General features: G+C 38.6%; 1 protein-coding gene and 1 long non-coding RNA gene across 3 annotated transcripts in view; one reads left to right on the forward strand and one right to left on the reverse strand.

Moving 5' to 3' along the window:
* adgra1b (adhesion G protein-coupled receptor A1b) overlaps positions 1-21042 on the forward strand; it is a 194554-nt gene that overhangs the window by 56915 nt on the left and 116597 nt on the right. Inside the window, exons 8-10 of the mRNA XM_086258391.1 lie at positions 14340-14504; positions 18634-18853; positions 19280-19429. Coding sequence (XP_086114517.1) covers positions 14340-14504; positions 18634-18853; positions 19280-19429 — 535 coding nt within the window. The remainder of the gene's footprint in view (positions 1-14339; positions 14505-18633; positions 18854-19279; positions 19430-21042) is intronic.
* On the reverse strand, positions 8872-12755 carry LOC147315533 (uncharacterized). 2 transcript variants are annotated; one of them, XR_015124358.1, is made up of 7 exons: positions 12662-12751; positions 11033-11164; positions 10816-10915; positions 10638-10697; positions 10457-10547; positions 10133-10290; positions 8872-9463 (listed from the first exon to the last, which is right to left on the reverse strand). It is a non-coding gene; the product is annotated as an uncharacterized LOC147315533 (long non-coding RNA). The 2 variants fall into 2 exon arrangements; XR_015124357.1 differs by having other exon boundaries at positions 8873-9463; positions 12657-12755.

A 21042-nucleotide genomic window follows, 5' to 3' on the forward strand; every position in this document is an offset into this window, starting at 1 on the left:
GGCGCAGCAAAAACTACACGTTGAGTACGGTGACTAGTGCAGCTGCTGCGATAGCTCAGTCCTGTCTTGTTGATAAAGATGGGAGCATCAGTTGGGTATTAAGTACAAACCCAATTGCGACAGGCTGGAAAAGTAAATGGCACTAAACAGTAACAGCTGGAGGAACATTTTGAAACTCATCAACAATACGTTGGGGTATAAAAAGGGGGTCTTAGAGAGGCAGATGTTCTTAGAATTAAAGATGGGCAGAGATTCACCAGTCTGCAAAACAACTACATCACAAAAGTGCGGTTCAATGGCATTAATTCAATTTAAGGCAGCACAGCATTAAAAAGTGGCATTATTCTATTATGGAAATCACAGCATGGGTTCATAAACAGTTACAGAAATCACAGTTTGCATGCCATCCACAAATACAGGTTAAAGCTCTGTGATGCAAAGAAAAAGCCATATGGGAACATGATCCAGAAACACTACCGTGTTCTATGGGCTAAAGTTTGTTTAAAATGGACTGAGACAAAGTAGAAAACTGTTCTGTGGTCAGAAATCAGAATTTTGAAATTGTTTTTGAAGAGCCTGGAGAAGGAGCACCCATATACCATTCTCTGATGGTATAGGGGTGAATTAGCAGCTATGAAATTGTCGGCTTGCACATCTGGAAAGGCACCATCAATGCTGAACAGTTCTACAGGTTTAGAGCAGCACATGCGTCCATCCAGATGAGGTTTTTTATAAGTGATGCCTTGCATATTTTAGCAAGACCATGCTAAACCTCATACTGAATCTATTAACTCAGTATAGCTCCATAGTAGAAGAGTCCAAATGCTGAACGGGCCTGTCTGCAGTTTTCACCAGCTGAAAACATTTGGCGCGTTATGATATGAAAAATATGATGAAGAAGATCCGGGACTGTTGAGCATATAGAAGTCCAGCAGCTGCTCTCCTCACGTCCCAGACATTCATATACTGTTGTTAAAGAAAGAGGGAGTGCTATACACAGTGGTACACATGGCACATGACACAATCTAAATCACTGTTTCTTATATATGTGTAAACAAGCCAGGTGAGTAATGATATTGCAATATCTTTTCAAGCTAAAAATATGTGAATGATTTCTTTACAGCTGATTAATCTGCAGTTAAGTCCAGAAAGAATAATAATGTATAATCATTATTTTTTTATAATAGTGAAGAGAATGTACTGATTTTTTACAAATTTATCATATTTCAATATCTTATTTTCCACGTCCCCGATATTTTCATTTTATTTTCAATTTGATTGAATTTAATCTACAGTTTTGATCTCCAACTTTTGATTTGTGAGCTCAGATTAAGATCAGATCGATTATGGTTATTAAATATAATAACTACACATTATTTGTATTCCTGTTCCTGCTGTTATACATCATTCTGCCATAATCCAAAACATTCTTTGCAAACAGTAGCTTAAAGTAAAGAGTCTGAGTACAACTTTCACCATTTGATGTCATGAGAAAGAAAACTCACTGGAGACAGTGAGATTTAGGCTCACTCAGCCCTCATTATGCATATTCGGGGGTCCAAACACCTTATGTAACAAACCCTCTATTATGGTTGTGTACAGACTGGTGACGTCTGTCAGTGTCTCATCCAGCCTTCTGCTTCATCAGCCATATCACTGTAGACTACATGAACCCATCTCCCTCTCCTCAAAACTTTGTCTTTCTTTTCCAGCACAGTATCCCGATGAATTTCCCAACACTCCCATTCTGATTAGGGCCCCATTTGCAATTACGCACCACTCTTATCCCAGTATACACAAATAATGTAATTTTCTACTCCAAGTGGAACCTATTTAGGTCATGTTTCTCTTGGCACCTGAGAGTGTCTCCCTCATGTAGAAAACCTACAAAAAGCAGACATTAGTTCCATAGCTGATGAGTGAATAACAGAGCTTGGGCCAACAAAAACAATCTGCTGTGCATGGGCTGAACTTCACCCTTCACCCTTTGCTGTATCTTAAAGTGGAGTGCTGAGAGAACAGTGTGCGTGTGTGTGTGTGTGTGTGTGTGTGTGTGTGTGTGTGTGTGTGTGTGTGGGAGGGAGGGAGGGAGGGAGGGAGGGAGGGAGGGAGGGAGGAAAATTAGTGCTTTGACTTCATCAGCCCTGCAAAATTTTTGTTAAAAAAAAGAAAAAGAAAAAATTTAACTGATGTTTTGACCTTTGACATGCCAGATGCAGTCGATGCTTATTTAAGCACAGTGGACAAGATATTAGTCATCGCAGGCCGTGTTGGTGTCGTTCACCTTGGATAAATGTCTTCTGAGTCAGTGAGCTTCGACCTGCATGCCCCATCAGAGGGGAAAGACTGAATACACAGGATTTAGCGCGTAGCTTAAAGCCCTCATCTGGATTTGTTGCACAGCGTTGCAGCAGTGTGAGCAGAGATGCCAAAGCCTCAGTGAAGTGACCTCTTTGAAGGTGAACCCAAAATGTTTTGCGGCTATTTTCTCATCTAAATTCTGCTTTATCCTGCTTTAGGCAGTGTCAGGCAGGCAGCCAGTGTAGACATTCAAAGCCTGACAGGGTGTTTTGCTTATTGAAACGGGCATAACATTATGAAAAGTGTTTGGTTTTTTTGTTTTCTGTTTTTTCTTTTTTGTATCTATCAGCTCCCTCTCATTTCATGCTGTGCCATGTCATCATGGCCTCTCATTTGCTAGAGCAGGTGGGCCGATAAGTGAAGCCATTTACATTGCTCACAGTGAATAGCAGCAAAGAAACGGGCCCCATGAGGCCTGGTGGTTCTGCGACGTGGGTCAAACTCCTGCTGAGTAATGGTGTCAGGCCAAGCTCCCAGTGTTAGCTATGCTAGCAGCAGCAGTGGGATCAGCCTGGGATTCATGTTTCATTAATCAAACATTTCAGAGCCCTGTAGCTAGCAACAGCAGACACTTTGGATGTATCTTCCTTAATCCTCTCCATTTTTAATCAGGCTAATCTTACACAAAACCTGATGTGGATGCATTACTGAAGGCAAAGTGTTTCTAATGGTGATCTCTCTGAAAGCTCTTTTTCCATTTTGTTGCGCATAAACTTTAATTTCTTTCTGCTATTACCAGCATCTCTTTCCTCTCTTATTGCATTCTGCAGTGTTTTCCTTAAATTTCTGTCTCTGTTTCTTTTTTGGTAGCTTTTTTTTTCTCTCCTTTGTTTTCCGCGCTGGATTTCACCATTTGTTTACGAGCTTTTGTGCAGCGTCAGTTGATAAGGAGACCAAATGTGATTATGTCCACACATACTGTAGGGTTTTACCTCTGGGTTCATCACTTTACTGCTTGCCAGTTTCACTCAATAAAGAAAAATAAAAGCTCTTAGTTACATTGGATGAGGTGAAACAACGATAACACGAGGTGTAAATTATTTATAGTCCACATTATATAGTGTAGTGCATCGAGTGGTTTAAGACATGGAGCTAATTTGATGGAAGCTGCTACAGTGGGAGTAGTATCTGTGAAATATGCCACCGTGTGTGTGTGTGTGTGTGTGCATACCATGGTTGCACACATATACTCGTTTAGGCATTTAAAAATTGACAAAATCAGTTGACGCAAATTCACAAACGATGCTCTTTTGGAATATTTCCTACATAGCTGAGTTGAGGTGGGACAGATTGAAACTTTGCAGTCTCATAAGCAACATTGTGTAAACAAAGTGTTAAATATCAATGCACAAGCATAAATGTTCTTAATGAGTCCTTTGGGAGCTGCTGTACAATAGTGCAGTATTACTGAGGATGTAGGTCAGTGCTTTCTGCAGCTTGTGTGCCTCTGCCCTATTGATTTTCACTAAGTGGTGTGATTTCTTCATATGTTCATTATGTGAAAATGACCTTTTTCCCCTCCCTGAAAACTAAACAGGCTGCTCCATGGTTTCCCTGCTCTTCTTTCTCTCTGTTTTTTTCTTTTTTTTTCTGGGTGCAGCAGCTCACCAGGGATGTTAGTGATCATCAGCGAAGTTGTCGGGAGGGGGGGACGGAGGGAGGGAGAAGGAGGAGGAAAAGGAGAGGTAAGGGTGGGAGGTTTTGTGTATGGGGGTGGGGGTATTTCCCTCTGTATTTCCCAGCATTCAGAGATTTGGCATTTGTTCAACAGTGATGTAACTGTCCCCTCTGTGCACTATTCATGTCTAGAGATAGAGAGAGAGAGAGACGCTCTAATTTAGAGGAACTGCTATCACACTGATCTGTTTTGGTTTGTGTGCTGCAGTGACACCTATTGTGTAAACATTCCTGATAGGGTTATTATTGACGCCACACTAGCAGGGTTTTTTTTTTGTCTGTAAACACAATAGCTTGATTCTGATAAAACTTTATAAGGGTTTAGAGCAAGGTCATGTTAACAATCTGGTGAAATCTGGGTTATATCCACGAGGCTCCCCTGATCTATTTAAAGATTTACTGGGCAAATTTTAAAAATAAGCCTTATAACTTGCTAACACATGAAAAGTACTGGACAAAGATTCAAAATATCATGTCACATTTGACCTCTGACCTCTCCTTCAAGGTAAATAGATTGATCTGAATGTCAAAATGACATTAATACTATTAGAACTTTGTTTTATTGTCTATGTTGACATAATATATATAAGGAATGATATCCAAAAATACTATATTTCATCCATCCATTCGCTTCCGCTTATCCTTTTCAGGGTCGCGGGGGGTGCTGGAGCCTATCCCAGCTGTCATAGGGCGAGAGGCGGGGTACACCCTGGACAGGTCGCCAGTCTGTCGCAGGGCCAACACACAGGGAGAGACAACCATTCGCACTCACATTTACACCTAGTGGCAATTTGGATTATCCAATTAACCTATCCCCACAAGCTGCATGTCTTTGGACGGTGGGAGGAAGCCGGAGTACCTGGAGAGAACCCACGCAAACACGGGGAGAACATGCAAACTCCACACAGAAAGACCCCGGCCTGATGGTGGAATTGAACTCAGGACCTTCTTGCTGTGCGTCAACAGTGCTAACCACCGTGCCACCGTGCTGCCCTAAAAAAAAAAAGTTAAAGTATAAATGCAAAGAACGACACCATTTACCAGGGCAGGGATTCTACTCACTACTATAGATTATACATTTGATACACTGTAAATTAAATTAAACATTATAAAATTATTATTAATTTGTAATTCACTAATTACTTAATTCATTATAGATCACACTAGCGCTGCCTGGTTCGACTAATTTTTAGACACTATTGACAAAATTGTTTGACGATGAAAGACAGGAAAAAAAATGGTATTTGGTCACAAGCACAGCAGCTCCGCCTATTCAGACCTTCTGCTTAGGATGGGTAGCCAATCAGAGGAAGGTAAACATAAAGGGAGCACAAGACAACTGCCTTCATATAGTGGATGATGATAGAGCTGCACAGAGGGTCTAAGATAAGTAGAAATTAGGTTGAATTGTAAATCAAACAAAGCTACTCCCTTAAAACCAAAAAATGAAAGTGAAGCGTGAAATGAGTACAAAACGTATTCTTTAAGTAAATACAACGGCATGAGCAACAGGAGCAGGTGATCCCAGTCATTAAAAGGTTCCTATGGAAACTGGAGGAGGTATTGGACAAGATGAAGTGGAGGATGGGAGAAGAGAGTTTTGGGTGAAATGAGGACGCTATCCTGTGCAAATTGTATATTACTTTTTTCACTCTAATACGCCACAGAAGAAGGTCTGGAATACTCGGGTCTCTTCGCATCTCCGTTGCTAAATCGATAAACAATTTACTAAACTTTGGGTTTACAGACAGCAAGAGTTTCCCGTTTCATTATCCTGTGTAAAAACAAAATGTAACCACCACAGAGTTTGATGAGTAATCTGTGAATTACTGCAGCCGCCGTTTAATACAGGTCCTGTGCAAGTAGCCTGAGAAGCTTGACTTGGTCTATGGATTTAGTCTTTCAAAATACCTCCTAATATTTTATCTATATTATCTGTTTATATTGAGTTTCCAGACACCATGTCCTCATTGTTGTATGCTCTGTAACTGTTGTACTGTGAAGACAGGCTTGACTGTGCCAAGAAGGTTTTAATGGAGAGCCCATCCAAAGTTTAACACAACATCCTTTTTGTTCCACAGGGCTTCATTTACGTTTAAGTGGGGCTGGAGAAGAGACATGGGGAGAGAGAGGGTGATTGAAAATGTGAGGTTTTTGCACTGTGTCAGACAGAATAAGCATGTAAAATCATCGCAGTCATGTTGGGGAGTATGTTATTCCTGGAGTAAGGTTCAGTAAGGCATGCAAACATTCTTACTGTATATGTAAGAAGATCTGTCATAATGACAGTACAAGGCAAAAAATAGGTCCTTTTCAGACAACTGAAAATGTACTTTTGCTCACAAAATGCCACCATACATATTTACACTTGCACAAAAACAAAGAGCCAGGCACAGGCCTACACATTTGTTTTGTAGCCCAGAATGTCATCATCTCAGTCAAGCGTTCAAATCTGATTTAGGGTGTCTTAGAAAAGCAATCAGAAAGGGGAGCTTCAGTGGAACACAGAAGATGAAATCAGGACTCATTTTATTCATTTCCATATCTTGCTCACAGAAAGCCATTGGAGCAAAGTCATATGTTGGAAATGTTAACAGCATTCACTGAACTTCCTCCTCTTTCTAAACAAGTAGCAGTGGAGATAAGTTCACATGAAAGTACAATATGTTTTCATTTGGAAACGTTACTGTATGATCGCATCACCTCTGTAGTAGATTCAGATCACAAAGTAGAAAGATTTCATTTCAGTAATAGCTCATTTAACTGATGAACTGATTTTGCATTTTAATGCATGGTCTCCACATTTCAATTTATTTGCATTAGCAGTTCATATGTTAAACACAAGTCAGACTCTTGCTAGTTTACTATTATTTAAATATGTTTTGTGGTTCATTCACACCTGTTTGTTTTTTGTTTCAAACAAAATTCACAGCTCTATGCAAATGTTTGCTTTTAGTGTGAAAATGAAACCCAGTGACAGCTTGTCAGCTGTCAAGTAACCAGTCTAATAAAGGATATGTTCAAGCAGCATGTGCCATATGTTTTTGTAAGATTTTTTGAAAACCACGCCAACTGGTACTGTATGTGCACAACTGTGGATTTGTCACTAATCAGGTAAAGTTAAATAAAATGTTAAGTATTCACTTGGCTAAGCTAACTGGAAAAAGAGAGAAATTACTGTACCTGGACTTCTTAAGCTTACTGACTACTTAATAAGCTAATTGCTTAATTTATACTTTGGCATTAGTCTATGCAGAGCCAATGACTGTAGTCTACACAAGAGGCAGACTATTGCCAGTGTTTATTATCTGTGTGGGCTGCATCAGTGGTGATGTGTAGTTATATTTCTAGGAAGGTATACACCTCAGGTTACGGCACAGGGTTTCCAAAGGGTTTATGACACGGGGCCTTCATACCTGTGGTACAGATTTAACACAGAAGGATACATACACATGCTTTAAGTTGAGGGATTTTATCGATATGGACAGTAACTTCTTAAACTTTTTACTGCTTACTTTTCCAGCACATTTTTGGTCTTAGTTAATCAAAAATATAAGCTTTTTTTTCAACCTTAAGTTTACTCTAAAAGCATGTGGGTTGTGTAAAACCCTCCATCACACTCATCCCTTAACAATTTGTGATAATCCTTTTATCGGATAGTCAAGCTATCTTTTATTTAGCTTAGCTTAGCACAAATACTAAAAGCTAGTATGCATTGATTCCTAGTTATTTCTGCAGATAACTAATTAAAATGGTATGTCTTTTATTTCATGTGTGGGAAATTTCAAAACTAATTCTACAGTTTGATGTGGTAATGAGTGGGCTTCTGAATTGTAAAACTAACTTTATGAGCTATTCTGAGCTTTACTTATATGTCCACATCAATGCCAGTCTTTCTATTTGTTCTAGTAAATTGAATAAAAAAAACTTAACCAAACTATATTGGTATTTTAACTAGTTATTTCACTTACATACTGTACTACAAATATCTGGTTCTAAGATAATATTTCTTTCTTTTTGGTTTGTTGGGAAAGCAGAGTTGTAGGTTTTTCATACTGTGTAGAAGATATTGTCCTGTTTTTGTTTTGCAGTATTAGGCTGGGATGTGTGAATATGTTTACATGTGTTGGTTGTCGGGATGGTTGTTTTGACTTTCTTGAAGTACACGCATGGAAGCCGGAAATGATTTTGCTAATAAGCATATTGAGACAAAAAGGATGACAGGAAGGAGTGAGAGAAGCAGAAAAAAACGAAGGCATTTCATTTTTCGAAATAAATGCCTTCCTCACACCGTCTGATAAATGTTTTCTGGGATTACAGCTTTCGCACATCAGAGCCACTCAGCCACTAATCATCTTTACTCTGAAAGATTTTCGTTTCTTGTCCAGTCTGTCACTTCAGATTTTCCATGTCAGTTGTAATACTTTCCCATTTGTGCAGCATTGTTCCTTAAGTCCCATTTAAAAACTTTATGCAGCCGAGTGGGGGTATACAGTGGCATACACTGTAAAAAAAAATCTGTCAAATTTACGGTAAAATACCGGCAGCTGTGGTTGCCAGGAATATACCGTGTAAAAAATGTGGAATCTGTAAAAGACAATACGGTATACTGGTTTTGTAACCCTAATTTTTAAGGTAGACAACGTATTATTTTACCAAAATCATGATAGAAAAAACCAAATATATTTGTCAATTATACAGCAATTTAATGTAAAAAATGCAACTTTCCATAGCTTTTTACAGATATTTGCAGTAAAAAAAAGTAATAATATAATAATATTTACAGTAATTTGTTGTTAATTTAACAGTAATAGGATAGACCCTATTATTGTAAATAACTGTAAAAATAACAGAAATATGTTAAACCTTATTAAAACCTTTGACAGTAAAAAACACAGTGAAATTGTATAACAAATTACAGCATTTTATTTTGACCAGATACATTTTACGGTAAATTCCTGGCAACCACAGCTGCCGGTATTTTACCGCTAAAAATACAGTACAATATGAGGAACATAAATGGTTTACCGTACATTTTACATTTGCAACCGCTAAATATAGAAAAATCTAAAGATGCTCATATACAACCAAGGTAGAGAATATTACTGATAAACAATGAGAAAATTTGACATACCATTTGAAAACAGACTAAACATATTATTTTCTCTATTCCTACAAAACAGCATAGATCTTGAGAATACAGCATGTGTCCATATATATGGCTGGTAATCCATGGAGGAATGAATAAACATGAAACAAAATATTACCTGCCCCTGACCTATCAACAGTAATGAGTCACTGGGTCCTGCCTTGGTGAAGGAAAGGACTCGGTGGAGTTTCTAATGCGCATGGTGTTGAAGATACAAGCTCTGCAGGAGTACTTCAATGTCCATCAGGAGTTCACTTTGGACTGGCAGGATCCCCTCTGCAGCAAAAAAAATGGACAAAGTTTGATCAGTGCTTGAGCAAAATGCACAGAAATGAACAAAACGTGCTGCCAAAACCAGATCTAATGATAAATGATTTCTTAAGTGTAAAATATACAGTTCTTAAAGGATAGCTATTGTCAAAATGCAACCTGGGCTGTTTTTTTCAGTTTTTTTTTTTTTACTGTAAACGAGACAAACATATATCTAAAAGCATAATTACGACAAACAAGCCGTTTTTGAGATTGACCGTGATTTTGTTTTGTGGTCAATAGCCAGTGAATGGGAATACTAGGGGGCCGGGGCATAAATTTGAGCACATCAAAATCGATACAGTAAAAAAAAAAAAAAACAAAACAAAAAAAAAACAGCCCAGGTTGCGTTTTGGCAATAGTTATACTTTAAATCTACTTATGTAAAAGTTATACATAGACAACGCAGCCCTAATCACAATCATAATTTGTTGGAAAACGTATTTAAGTTTCGTATTGATTTATCATAGAACTTGAAGTTAATGGCTGAATGCATGGTGATGAGACCTATCATTCAATCTACATTTTATAGCGTATGAAACTGCTCACCTGGACATGAACCTGAGCTCGGCTGATTAAGATTAGTGTCTCCTGTCCATCTTTCTTTAGCAAAACTTGAATAATACCACTGCTTACCTCTTATTGAATCTTTGGGTGCAGACTTAATTGAAGAGCCTCGTATAAACAGGCAGGGTGTGATGTTTAGGGAAACCAAAGAATACAGCCGCCATCATTTCTGCCAGAAGACTCATTGGGTGCAACGAAGCTTTCATTGTGGACTGGCTAGATACCTTCTGCATTCAGAAGGAAAACAAGAAGGGCATACACCATAAACAATAATAACTGACAAAAATAATGAGACAAGAAATTAAAGTAACAAAATAAGTGCAAATCAAGTTTCCCTGTGTTACAGTGTAGCTGAATGTTTTTCAACAATTTGATTTACGGTAAAACACATACCAAATATTTCCAGCCAAGGTTTGTTTCAATCTTCAGCATTTTTTTCCTGCCATTGTCTTGAAACTGTTTCATCTGTCTCTCTCATTTGATGCTGTTTACAAAAACAAAACAGCAATATTGTAAAGGGAAAAAGGAAAATTAATTTAATGGAAAAAAAAAAGATTATGACCTGAAATCTCACCATTTCCTGAGAGTCACAGGTCCTTTGAGTATCCTTATGGTTTCTGCTCAAATTCAGTGTCTGAAAAGGGCAGGAACAAAACAAACCTTTTTAATCATAATAAAGACAAAATAAGATTTAGAGACAGACGACAAAGAAATGTGTAAAATATCTTCTTGAATCTGTTTACTTTACTAACCTTGAAAGAGACTCTTGGGTCTTAGCTGTGCCACCACCCTTAAACCTTAAAACAGATGGAGACGATATGCTGGCCTGGCTTGAAATTTCCATATTTGGTGCTGTAAAACAATATCACAAACAATAGATTAATTGTACTTTTTGGACCTTGGCCAAAGCATAATAGAAAAAACAGAAAGTCCTTCATGGCTATTGTGCAATGAAATCATAATACTTACTGGTTTGTTTCTCAGATGTCTCCACTCCTAATGATTGTAGTGCCTCCAGTACAATTTCAAGGATTGAGGCAGACAGGTCCGGCAGCACCTTAGTAATGGAACTCCTTATGCTGCCCCCCATTTCCAAGATGTCTGATAAAAGAATGTGAATAAAGGTCAATTTACACCAAGTGGTACCTTTGGTCTTAAAATATTAAGCTGATCTTGCTTGATACTACACTTTTATACAGTGTTTCGTAAGTACCAAACTAACAGCACCATTATTGTGACAGCACACTGTGTTTCAGTGGAACCATTTGGTACCCATACTTCATGTAAGATGTTAATGGATAGAAATCAATTAAGTCAATGGGTTTTGACCAAAAAAATCATTTTATTTAAAACAGCTTACTATCACTTATGTCACACAGAACATCAGCAGGAGGCTCAGTAGAGGGCTCTTCTGATTTCTGCCACAGATCAGACTCTAGCAGACATCTCAAAGTCTCTCTTAAAGGCACATAATAGGCAAACCTATCTTTTCTGTTTTCATCTCTCCCTAAAAATATTTTCTTTGGTTCCGCATAGTTGAAGGCTTTTTTAAAGATCTGAGCTCTGGAGTGCACTGTCCTCAATGGCCCGGTATGACATGCAGAAAAAAGATCATAGCTTTTGACAGACTCACAGACTTTGTTGATGTCCTCCTCTGATAATGATGTGTCATCTTTTAACAGTGATGCAAGTTTACCCAAACTGTATGTCTGTCCCAACTCATGCATGTTCTGCATTTCCTCTACAATGTTCTGTATGGTTGAAGCAGGCAGTAGAAACTGACCCTGCAATTTTAAGTAGAATAGTGAAACGTTTCTCAGAAAAAGATCACAGAATTCAGGGGGCATTTCCATGTTATCTTCATGTGTAATAGACTGTGCAGCAGGCTTGGAAATCAAGGGTACAAAGTCATCTGATGTGGTTGGAACAGATGATGATTGACATGCAGACTCTCTATATAAATCACCAATGCTGCTGTCTGAAAACTCTGTGTTTACGTGACATGTGAGCAGTAAAAGATGATTTAACTCTAAAGGTATTTGTGCATCCTCTTACTGGACAAGTGACCACGTGTCCTTCCACAATATGGCTCTTCAGATGAGCTATTAACTCTTTAGAGTTCTGACACTGACGTTCACACATCGCCATTGCACATGTAAACGAAGAAACCACCACCACACCAGTGACATGGGTGGGGGCAGTGTCTTCGGTAAAAATGAGCCTTAAACGCGCCATACCTGGTGTATGTCTGCTTGCAGCCTGCTTCAATACACCGAAGGAAACAACGTGGCTCATTCCGATGCAGTTTACAATGAAGCACGTAGCCCCTTGATGACTGAACTACCTTACCACAGAAATTACACGTTAACATAACTCCATGTACTTTGGTAATTCCTCCCTAGCGAATTAAGCACGCCATATACAGAAACTAATCCAGAGCAATGCTTCCCTCGCAACAGTAATGCTAACTCAACTCACAAATGCTAACTAAATTCACAACCTCACTCATAAAAAACGAACTGCTAAAATTATCTATAAACGCTGAGCTGGTGGATTTTTATAACAGAGATAACTTGAAGTTGCATGTACTCACCTCACCTCGAACTAATTGTAAGCTGCCAGGATGTCTACAAATTCCGAAGATGCTGTGGTCCAAGCAGCAATAAATGGCGCTAATATACGAGTTCAAAACTTTTTTTGGTGAAATGGTTCGCTCATACTGCACAATGTTGCTACCAGATTTTTTTTCTCTGCAATTCGAACGTAAAACGTCTGTACACAGTTTACCAGCAGTTTAGCTACCAATCAACAGCGATCACACAAATTCAAAATTTAAGGCCGACCCACTTAAGGTGGTCTGATAATATGGCGTGAAACACAACAACATAAAGTTGTTTTAAAATAATAATTAAAAAAGATTATTGAAATCAATTTTATTCACAACCATAAACTTTATTTTTAACATCTTCTTTTGCTGTTGATTTTTTTTTATCAGAAGGTTAACAATGATATACTGCAGGCCTAACTTTTAATCTGTATATCAGTATCTGAATTTTAAAATAAAAAAATATTATCAGTTTTATTGTCTTTCACTGCTGATATTTGCTTTTTTTTTAATGGTATGTACTGGTTGTATTATTACGGTGGACCCTAATTTTTTAACATCTTGTTTCTGTAAAAATGAATGTTTTTGTTTGCTTAAAAATCTACAGCTTTATACTGTGAATTCCAATGTGCACAACCCCAAAAGATGTAGTTTTACTCAAATAATACCGTAAAATCTAAGTTTTTCAGACATTTTCAACATTACAATATGTAATTGTAAAATGTATGCATATTTATTTGTTTTCACAGAAAATATTTATAATTTCAACATTTTATCACACTAAAAAACAAAGTTTTATCCAGTCTCACAATTAACGGTTATTCAATCTATTTAATACAGTAAAAGGAAGTTTTTGATTTTACGCTCCATTACCGTTGGAATTTGACGGTGTTTTGCTGTATATTTTACTGACTTTTTTTACAGTGTACTGTGTATTACGAACACATGCAGCTTAATTAACACACAAAAAAGGCATTAGGTTTTTACACAGACACAAAGCAAAGTGTATATTTGACTACAACTGGATTGTATTTGAAAATAAAACAGTTGGCATTTCTTAAGGAGGTAGAATTTCCATGGTGATTATTCCCATTGCTTAGCCATCTCCAGCGGCTTTTCTGTTTTTTTATAACGAGTAAAATCCTCAAGATTAGTCGCGTTGGCAAATGGCCCTGCATTGGCTCTTTGTCACCGTTTCACCATTCTTTGTATAATCAGGCATTTTCCATTGAGATAGGAATCGCTGTGACAAAGTAGGAAAGATAAGCATGAGTAATGATCATCTTAAGTCACAGCCAACGTTTTAAGCTACCACATACTTGTATATGGACAAAGGTCCCTTGAATGAATTAGATCGGGTGAACCACGCAAGCGCACGCACATCTTTGCACTCTACAGACGTCTTAAGATGACCTTAACTCTTTATGCCTTTTGACTGACTTTAATCCTTAGTCTAATCCAAAAATAATTCAAAGCACCCTAAAATCAAGCCGCAAGAGAAAACTAATCCTAAAACTACATTTAACCCCAAATGTACGACTAGGCTCTAATTCGGTACTTCGAACTTCTCCTAAATCTCATAGGAAGAGGTTCACTGACACAACCCCCTCATGGATATGTCATTTTAAAAACACATTTTCATAGTTTTACGTGTCTTCTCTCTTCCTCCAGCGAGGTTATTCTCTCCAGCATCGATGTGCCCATTGCTGGAATCTGGGAGTGCCTGGTGACCAGTTCCCGTGGCAACACTTCTCAGCAAATGGAAATTGTGGTTCTGGAAACGTCAGCATCATACTGCCCTGCTGACAGAGTCACCAACAACAAGGGGGACTTCAGGTGAGTGACCTTGCAGCCACAGACAATGGCAGATTAGTTTTTCAGTTTTATTATACAGGCTGATTTGGAAAAAAAGGTCTCAAAATAATAGTAAATGTATTTTTGAGAGTTGGATAAGAAACCTGGTATATTTCATGTGTTTGTGCAGTTGTGGCTTGGTCAGGAACCACTTCTTCTCATACCCCATCACCAACATATTCTGACACATGCAGATACCCCTTCGATGTATGTTTCTCATGTGAGGAGGAAAAATAAACCCCAGCAATATCTGTATCTGGAGGCACTTACCTGCAACCAGAAGATTGCTGTCCAGAACATCTGCTTTTCCCACATTCATTTTTACTTGCATCACTTGCTTTTGCCTATATCTAGGGACAAAACTGGTTAGGTAAAGAATTGTGTTTTGTGTTAAAATACACCCTTCATAACCCATTAGCTGAATTTTGTTATAGTTGGTATGAGCAAGAGTTCCCACCAATCATCACATACTCATTCTACAGCATTAGTACATGGGATTTACATTGGGATTTAACATGATATGGTTGGAAACAGTCAGTCTCGCTTTTTTCAGAGATAATAAAATCCATCTTAACTGACACACTGATTACTGTAAAAACCTATAATCTATAGCTTAACCAGCTTTTGCAGTTCTATTAACTGTTAACCTAGCTAGGTTAGTCCCAAAGGTTGATTCTGTTCATCTGGACGTAGCGTTTTCAGTGGGAGAAACGTTTCGTCACTCATCCAAGTGACTTCTGGAGTGTCAGCTGACTGCAGGTTTCCCCAGCCTTATAAACAGTACATTGGACAATAACTGAAACCAGTACACTGAATGAACAATGGGCTGTGAGGTCAGTTTCTTGATCAGTAATATGAAAATTGTCATGACCATTGATCAACAACCACTGATCAAAGCCCACTGATCATTGATCAAAGACCATTGATCAATAAATAAATAATAAAAGTTCTAGTAAATATTATGTAAATAAACAATTTCCTTCAATCTGCCTGTACATTGTACTTTGGTCTTGTGCTTGGACTGGTTTTCAAAGCTGAAACCAGGAAGTCTCCTGATATTTAAAGCAATAGTTTAACCCCACTATTATTTATTTCACAAGAAATATTTCCAATTATAAAATAGCATGTTATAAAAATTAATACTCTAATCACAGAACTAACTCACTCTGTTGCTATCCCTCTATAGAGTGCCCAGTCAAGGTACTTAAGTCTGGTTTTAGGTAGTGTCGTGCCTTTTTTTGTTTCATCTTACAACTGGTTTGCCTTCCTCTACATTTGGCTCACTAGTACAGCAGAGTCTGGACAGTTCATATTATTTAATAATAATTGTTATGTGCAATAGAAAAACTCCTACACACATTATGGCTCATTGTAGTCCAGATTTATATCATGACTACAGAGAACAAGTTGAATAACTAAAGTCTCACATAGACAGAAGAAAAACGCCACACATCTACTGTGCACTCCATTTTCGCTGTCCTCGACTCCATGTAACCACGTTAAAACTGTATTTGTTAACATACATGCACGCACACCCTCCACCTCTCTTCCCTTGTGGGTGTGCTGTTGTCGTGTACACTCTTTTGTAGCTGCTGTACTTTACAGCCCACTTCTAGTGCAGCAAGCACAGAGGCTTTGTTTCTGCTGGAGCATTGGAGTAATGGGCTGGAAAATGAGCCCCCTTTTTGTTGGGGGTGAAATTAATGCCATTTATTACTAAGTAGCTGCTGCAGCAGCAGCAATGTGGATGACTAGAGGTGGGGGTAAAGAGAATGGGGTGGGGAGTAGTGTGATGGCAGGTCTCTACCCTCAGAACAGATTACTAGCCTCCTGAGAGCACTGCTCCTTTATTTTAATTTTGATGAAGTCAAAAGCGTTTGTTTTCACACATTTTTTCAGCTTATTTTCTGAAGTACAATGTGATGCTGCCTCTAGCATAAAACCACGAACATGAGACACATGCTCCTTCTTTGATTGTTGACAAATTGATCAACATGTGAGAACACAAGCCGCTCTGTCCTAAGCAGTGTTGGTCAAGTTACTTGAAAAAAGTAATCAGTAACTAATTACTGATTACTCCCCCCAAAAAGTAATCCCGTTACTTTACTGATTACTTATTTTCAAAAGTAATTAATTACTTAGTTACTTAGTTACTTTTTAAAAACACGATTTACAACCTGAAGAGGTGATAAAGTGATAGATCTTTCAGCCCAATTCTACTTTTTCTACATAATCCATCATACAAAATGTAATCAAATGGAAAAGTCTCTTTTTTTAACTTGTTTTATCAGTTTTAATCTTTTAACTTTATGCATCAAGCAAAACATTTAATTATATGCAACATTCTCTGACTTGAATAAATTAGTTTAACATTTAAACCTATTTTCTACACATTCCAGCACATAAAATAAAATATTTTTTGTGTTTTCACTCACTCTTTCAAACAGATGCAAGTAAAACACAGCAGAAAATAAATAAAGTCAAAGACTCAGCGGTCCTTTTGCTCTATTTTCACCTGTAAAGCAGGAGCAGGGTAGGCGGAGGGTTACCCTGGTGTAGGTGTGCTGCGGTCAGTTGAAGAATCCGCGCGAGTGTCTCTGTGAGTTTCCCATCACGTCGCAGCTACTCGGTGCTTGCTCGGAAGTTTAGGGGTTTTTTTCGCTGTAAAAAGAAGTTTTCTTCCCACGCACGATGGACGCTAATGTTTTTGTCACTTTTTATGGAATCAAACTCAAAGTAAGGTCAGTACTTCCACACTTTAAACGCTGCACGCTCATACTCTCTCCCGCACTCGATATATTATCCATTGTTGATCTGCACACAGCTGCTGTCACCAACGTCGCACTTGCTTACGTCACTGTCATGAGACATTCTCGCAAAAAAAATCACGGTTTTAGTAACGCAGTAACGCAGCGTTCCTACGGGAAAGTAACGGTAATCTAATTACCGATTTTGCAATAGTAATCCCTTACTTTACTCGTTACTTGAAAAAAGTAATCAGATTACAGTAACGCGTTACTTGTAACGCGTTACTGCCCATCTCTGGTCCTAAGGCTACAGAAACACATACCTTTAATATACGGTGATGCCAAGTAACAAAACCTGGAGTTCTTTTGTTATCTGCGAAATACAGGCTAGTGTCCTAGACTGTGAATGTTTGGCTGCCTTTTTACACCCTAATGAGCTTTATTTTATTGAAACACTAACAGGCATTACCCAGAAAATGGAAATGATCCATTTGACTGTAAAATCACACTAGCCCCTATCATAGGTTGGTCAGTAGAGCAGCTCCAGGACTTGGTTCTTGATGACATTATTGAGAAAGTCTCATTTCTTGCTCCAGAGGAGTCTTCAGTGAACTTTGTATTACCATAAGAACAACACTTAATTTGAATTTCCCTTTAGGAGTAACAGGCAAGAGCAGGTTCTGCTTGAAATATAAATCCTTCACTGACATTCTCCATCTGCCACTGTGGTGCATGTTTAAATGGGGTACGCAGGCGATTTTGTAACGCTCTTTCAATATGCTGTGGAAGTTACAAACAGTTCAGAACAGAGTAGAGGATGAGGTATCCTGACTTTCAGGCCCTTGTATGGGTCAAGCTGTGCCACTCCACAAAGCCAGCTTTTCCAAAGATCACCTTGAGAGTATTTATTCTGTTGTGCCTGCAAGAAACTAAAAATATCAAAAATAACTGTGACGACATCACACAAGTTATTTTTTCACACATCTGGAGCCACAGGAGGTAAAAGTGGATGTCTTTGGATACTCAAATGTGGGCTAAAGCCAGAGGAAACCATCACAAGCAGAGGGGAGAAGACATCAACACCTTTAAATGTCTTTTGTGATTAACAAAAAAAAATATTTCACTGCACCAAGTGAATAGACAATAAACTTCATTAATAAAGTTAGTAAATAAAATTAATTCAGAAGTCATTAATAAGACAGACGCGTGTTTCACAGTCAAGAATCTGGGAGTCATCTGCAAAATAATTAAGCCTAGCTGTAAATCATTTATGCAAATTAATACTTTCCTAAGTACAGGGAGTATGAAATTGCCATCTGGTGCCGCTTGTGTAGATCCTGATATTTCTGATATTTCTTTGGCAGGTGGCCAAAGACGCTGGCTGGCATCCTGGCCTTCCTACCCTGTGCTCCTGCCACCTTTGGCTCTGCCCCTCACCCATCTGGCAGCGCTCCTCACCCCTCGAGCCGGGCAGAAAAGAAGGCGTGGCGACGTTGCGACCGTGCTGGGCGGTGGGCTGAGGAGGACTATACTCAGTGCCCTTATGCCAGTGAACTGACCCGTGTGCTGCATGAGCTCACCCAGGTATCAGCATTAGTGTAGAACTAGTGCCGAGAACTGCTGGGAAACAGGATTCATTTATGGATTCTGTTTCTTTTTTTTAATTGTCCATCAATCCTTATTTAGAAATTTTCCAGCTTACTCTTAACAGCAAGATTTCAAGTTCATATTCCCTGAAAACTACCAGTTGCTTTGATTCACCTGTAGCCTGCAGGTATTTCCAGATCTGTGTATGAAACATTTATATGCAAGCTGTTTTAGTCTACTTCTGCTCAAAGGATTCATTAAAGTGACAAAGTTTGCAAAACTACACAAATTCTTGAAATTTTCATTCATTTTATTCATCTTATCAACTGTGCAATGTTTTTGTGGAATTATTATAACAAGCCGTCATGTTTGTCCTCTCTGAAAATTGTTGCATACTGCACAATATATTGATTTCTCTTCCAGATACCTATTAATACGACCAACGCTCAGCCTTTTGGACAGCAGTTGGTGGCCTTCACCAGCAGGGCGGCGCACTTCACCGATGTCATGGATGTCATTTATGTCACCCACCTGGTGGAGAGACTAACGAGGCTGGTGGAGAAACATAAAGATGTAAGAGGAAGCACAGAAATATACTACATCCAATGCATTTATAGTGGAATCATCCCAATATTTTACAACTGAATTAAACAGAATCAAACCCCTAAGATGCTGTGTGAATGAACTGTAAAAGCAATTACAAGGTTTTCAGTGGCATAACCTGTACGTCTTTGCAACCAATGTGAGTGACTGCAAGCAACCTCCTGCAACCACTCACCAACTGGTTTTGCAAATACACATTTTTCCTTGGCAAATGGTGGTTGCTGGGCTGCCACCAGCCGATCTTTAGACTGCAGTCACTGGGGCCTTAATGACAGTTATTTAGCTTAAATCAGCCAGTCCTACTCTTGTCAAAGAGTGCTTATTAAAAGTGAAAACACATGTTGTTTCTAGGTCTCCATTTTAATATCTGACCCGTTTCACTCTCAGCCAGCTTATGCCATCGGCTCGTCTAACTGTCAGAAGAGGAACTTGATTTGCTAAGTAACTTTTCTGGGAACTCAGGACAGTAGGAGGGGAACCCTGCGAAACATATAATACCTGCAACGTGCTCTTCTTGTCTACAGTGACAATTAGACAGCAGCTATTAGGTCTAAAGAGGAAGGTATTTTGTTTGTTGTTTCAATAGTTCTAATTGCAGTTCCTATTCTGATCTGCGCACATGTTCATTCATTCATTTTTCCATCACCCTAAGAAAGAATAAGGTTTTGTTTAATGCTCATCTAGAGGTTACCCTAAAGACTACACCATATCACATTACCCATCAGTTAGTTGCTCTTGCACTAGACAAGCAATATCACTGAAAAACCAAAAAACCAAGAAATGTCAGTGACTTGTCGATCACAGTGCAGGCCTTCTCTAAAGATACCCTACGTTATCAAGCTTTTTGACTCTAACAGGGACCATGATTTACTAATTGAACATGTATCTATTAAGACTTGCAACTAGCAATTAGGACCACATAACTGATGAATGTCTGCACAACCACTGCTCACCAGATCCCAACAAGAAACCACAGAAGCTTCCTTATAAGACACAGTAACATGTTTCTCACCTCATACAATATCCCACTGGCCATTGTGGCACTGGACCTGAATGGGAATCATTGTTAAGATGCATCTCGTGTTTGGGCGAGTCATGTTTTTACCCTGAGTGAATTTCTTTAGTAGAGGCAATGGGATTGTTACATCACACTGAAGGTCAGGTTGTGTGAGGGGGAACGGTGCTGGGCTTAGTCAGTGAAAAGAATCAATATTAGCTCTCACTTGTGCAATTATTCAACACAGGTCACTCGGGAGGACATATTATTAGGAGATACTTAGAGTTTTATCATTCCTAAGACAATGGTGACGAGACCACCCTCATTCACGGAATAAAGAACAGCCCAATGAAGCAACAATAAAAAGTACAGTAAGTAAATAGTGAACTGCCATCCTTAGGAAGCAATTATGCCCCATTGGAGCTCCTAATCTAAATTAAATCTCCCTGTAATGAATGAAGCCACCATTGCCTCCCTCACAATCCTGGCTGCAGATTACAAATGTGCCTGTTGTTCTATGATTGATGTGCATGATGAGTCTGCTTCTTCCTTGCATGTGTGCGTGTGTGTGTGTGCTGTACACGTA

The sequence above is a fragment of the Aulonocara sp. 'chitande type north' Nkhata Bay genome, linkage group LG13 (genome assembly GCF_057382095.1).
Source record: "Aulonocara sp. 'chitande type north' Nkhata Bay isolate Kocher_YH1m ecotype deep benthic linkage group LG13, A_spYH_male_GT1.1, whole genome shotgun sequence".
NCBI lineage: Eukaryota > Metazoa > Chordata > Actinopteri > Cichliformes > Cichlidae > Aulonocara > Aulonocara sp. 'chitande type north' Nkhata Bay.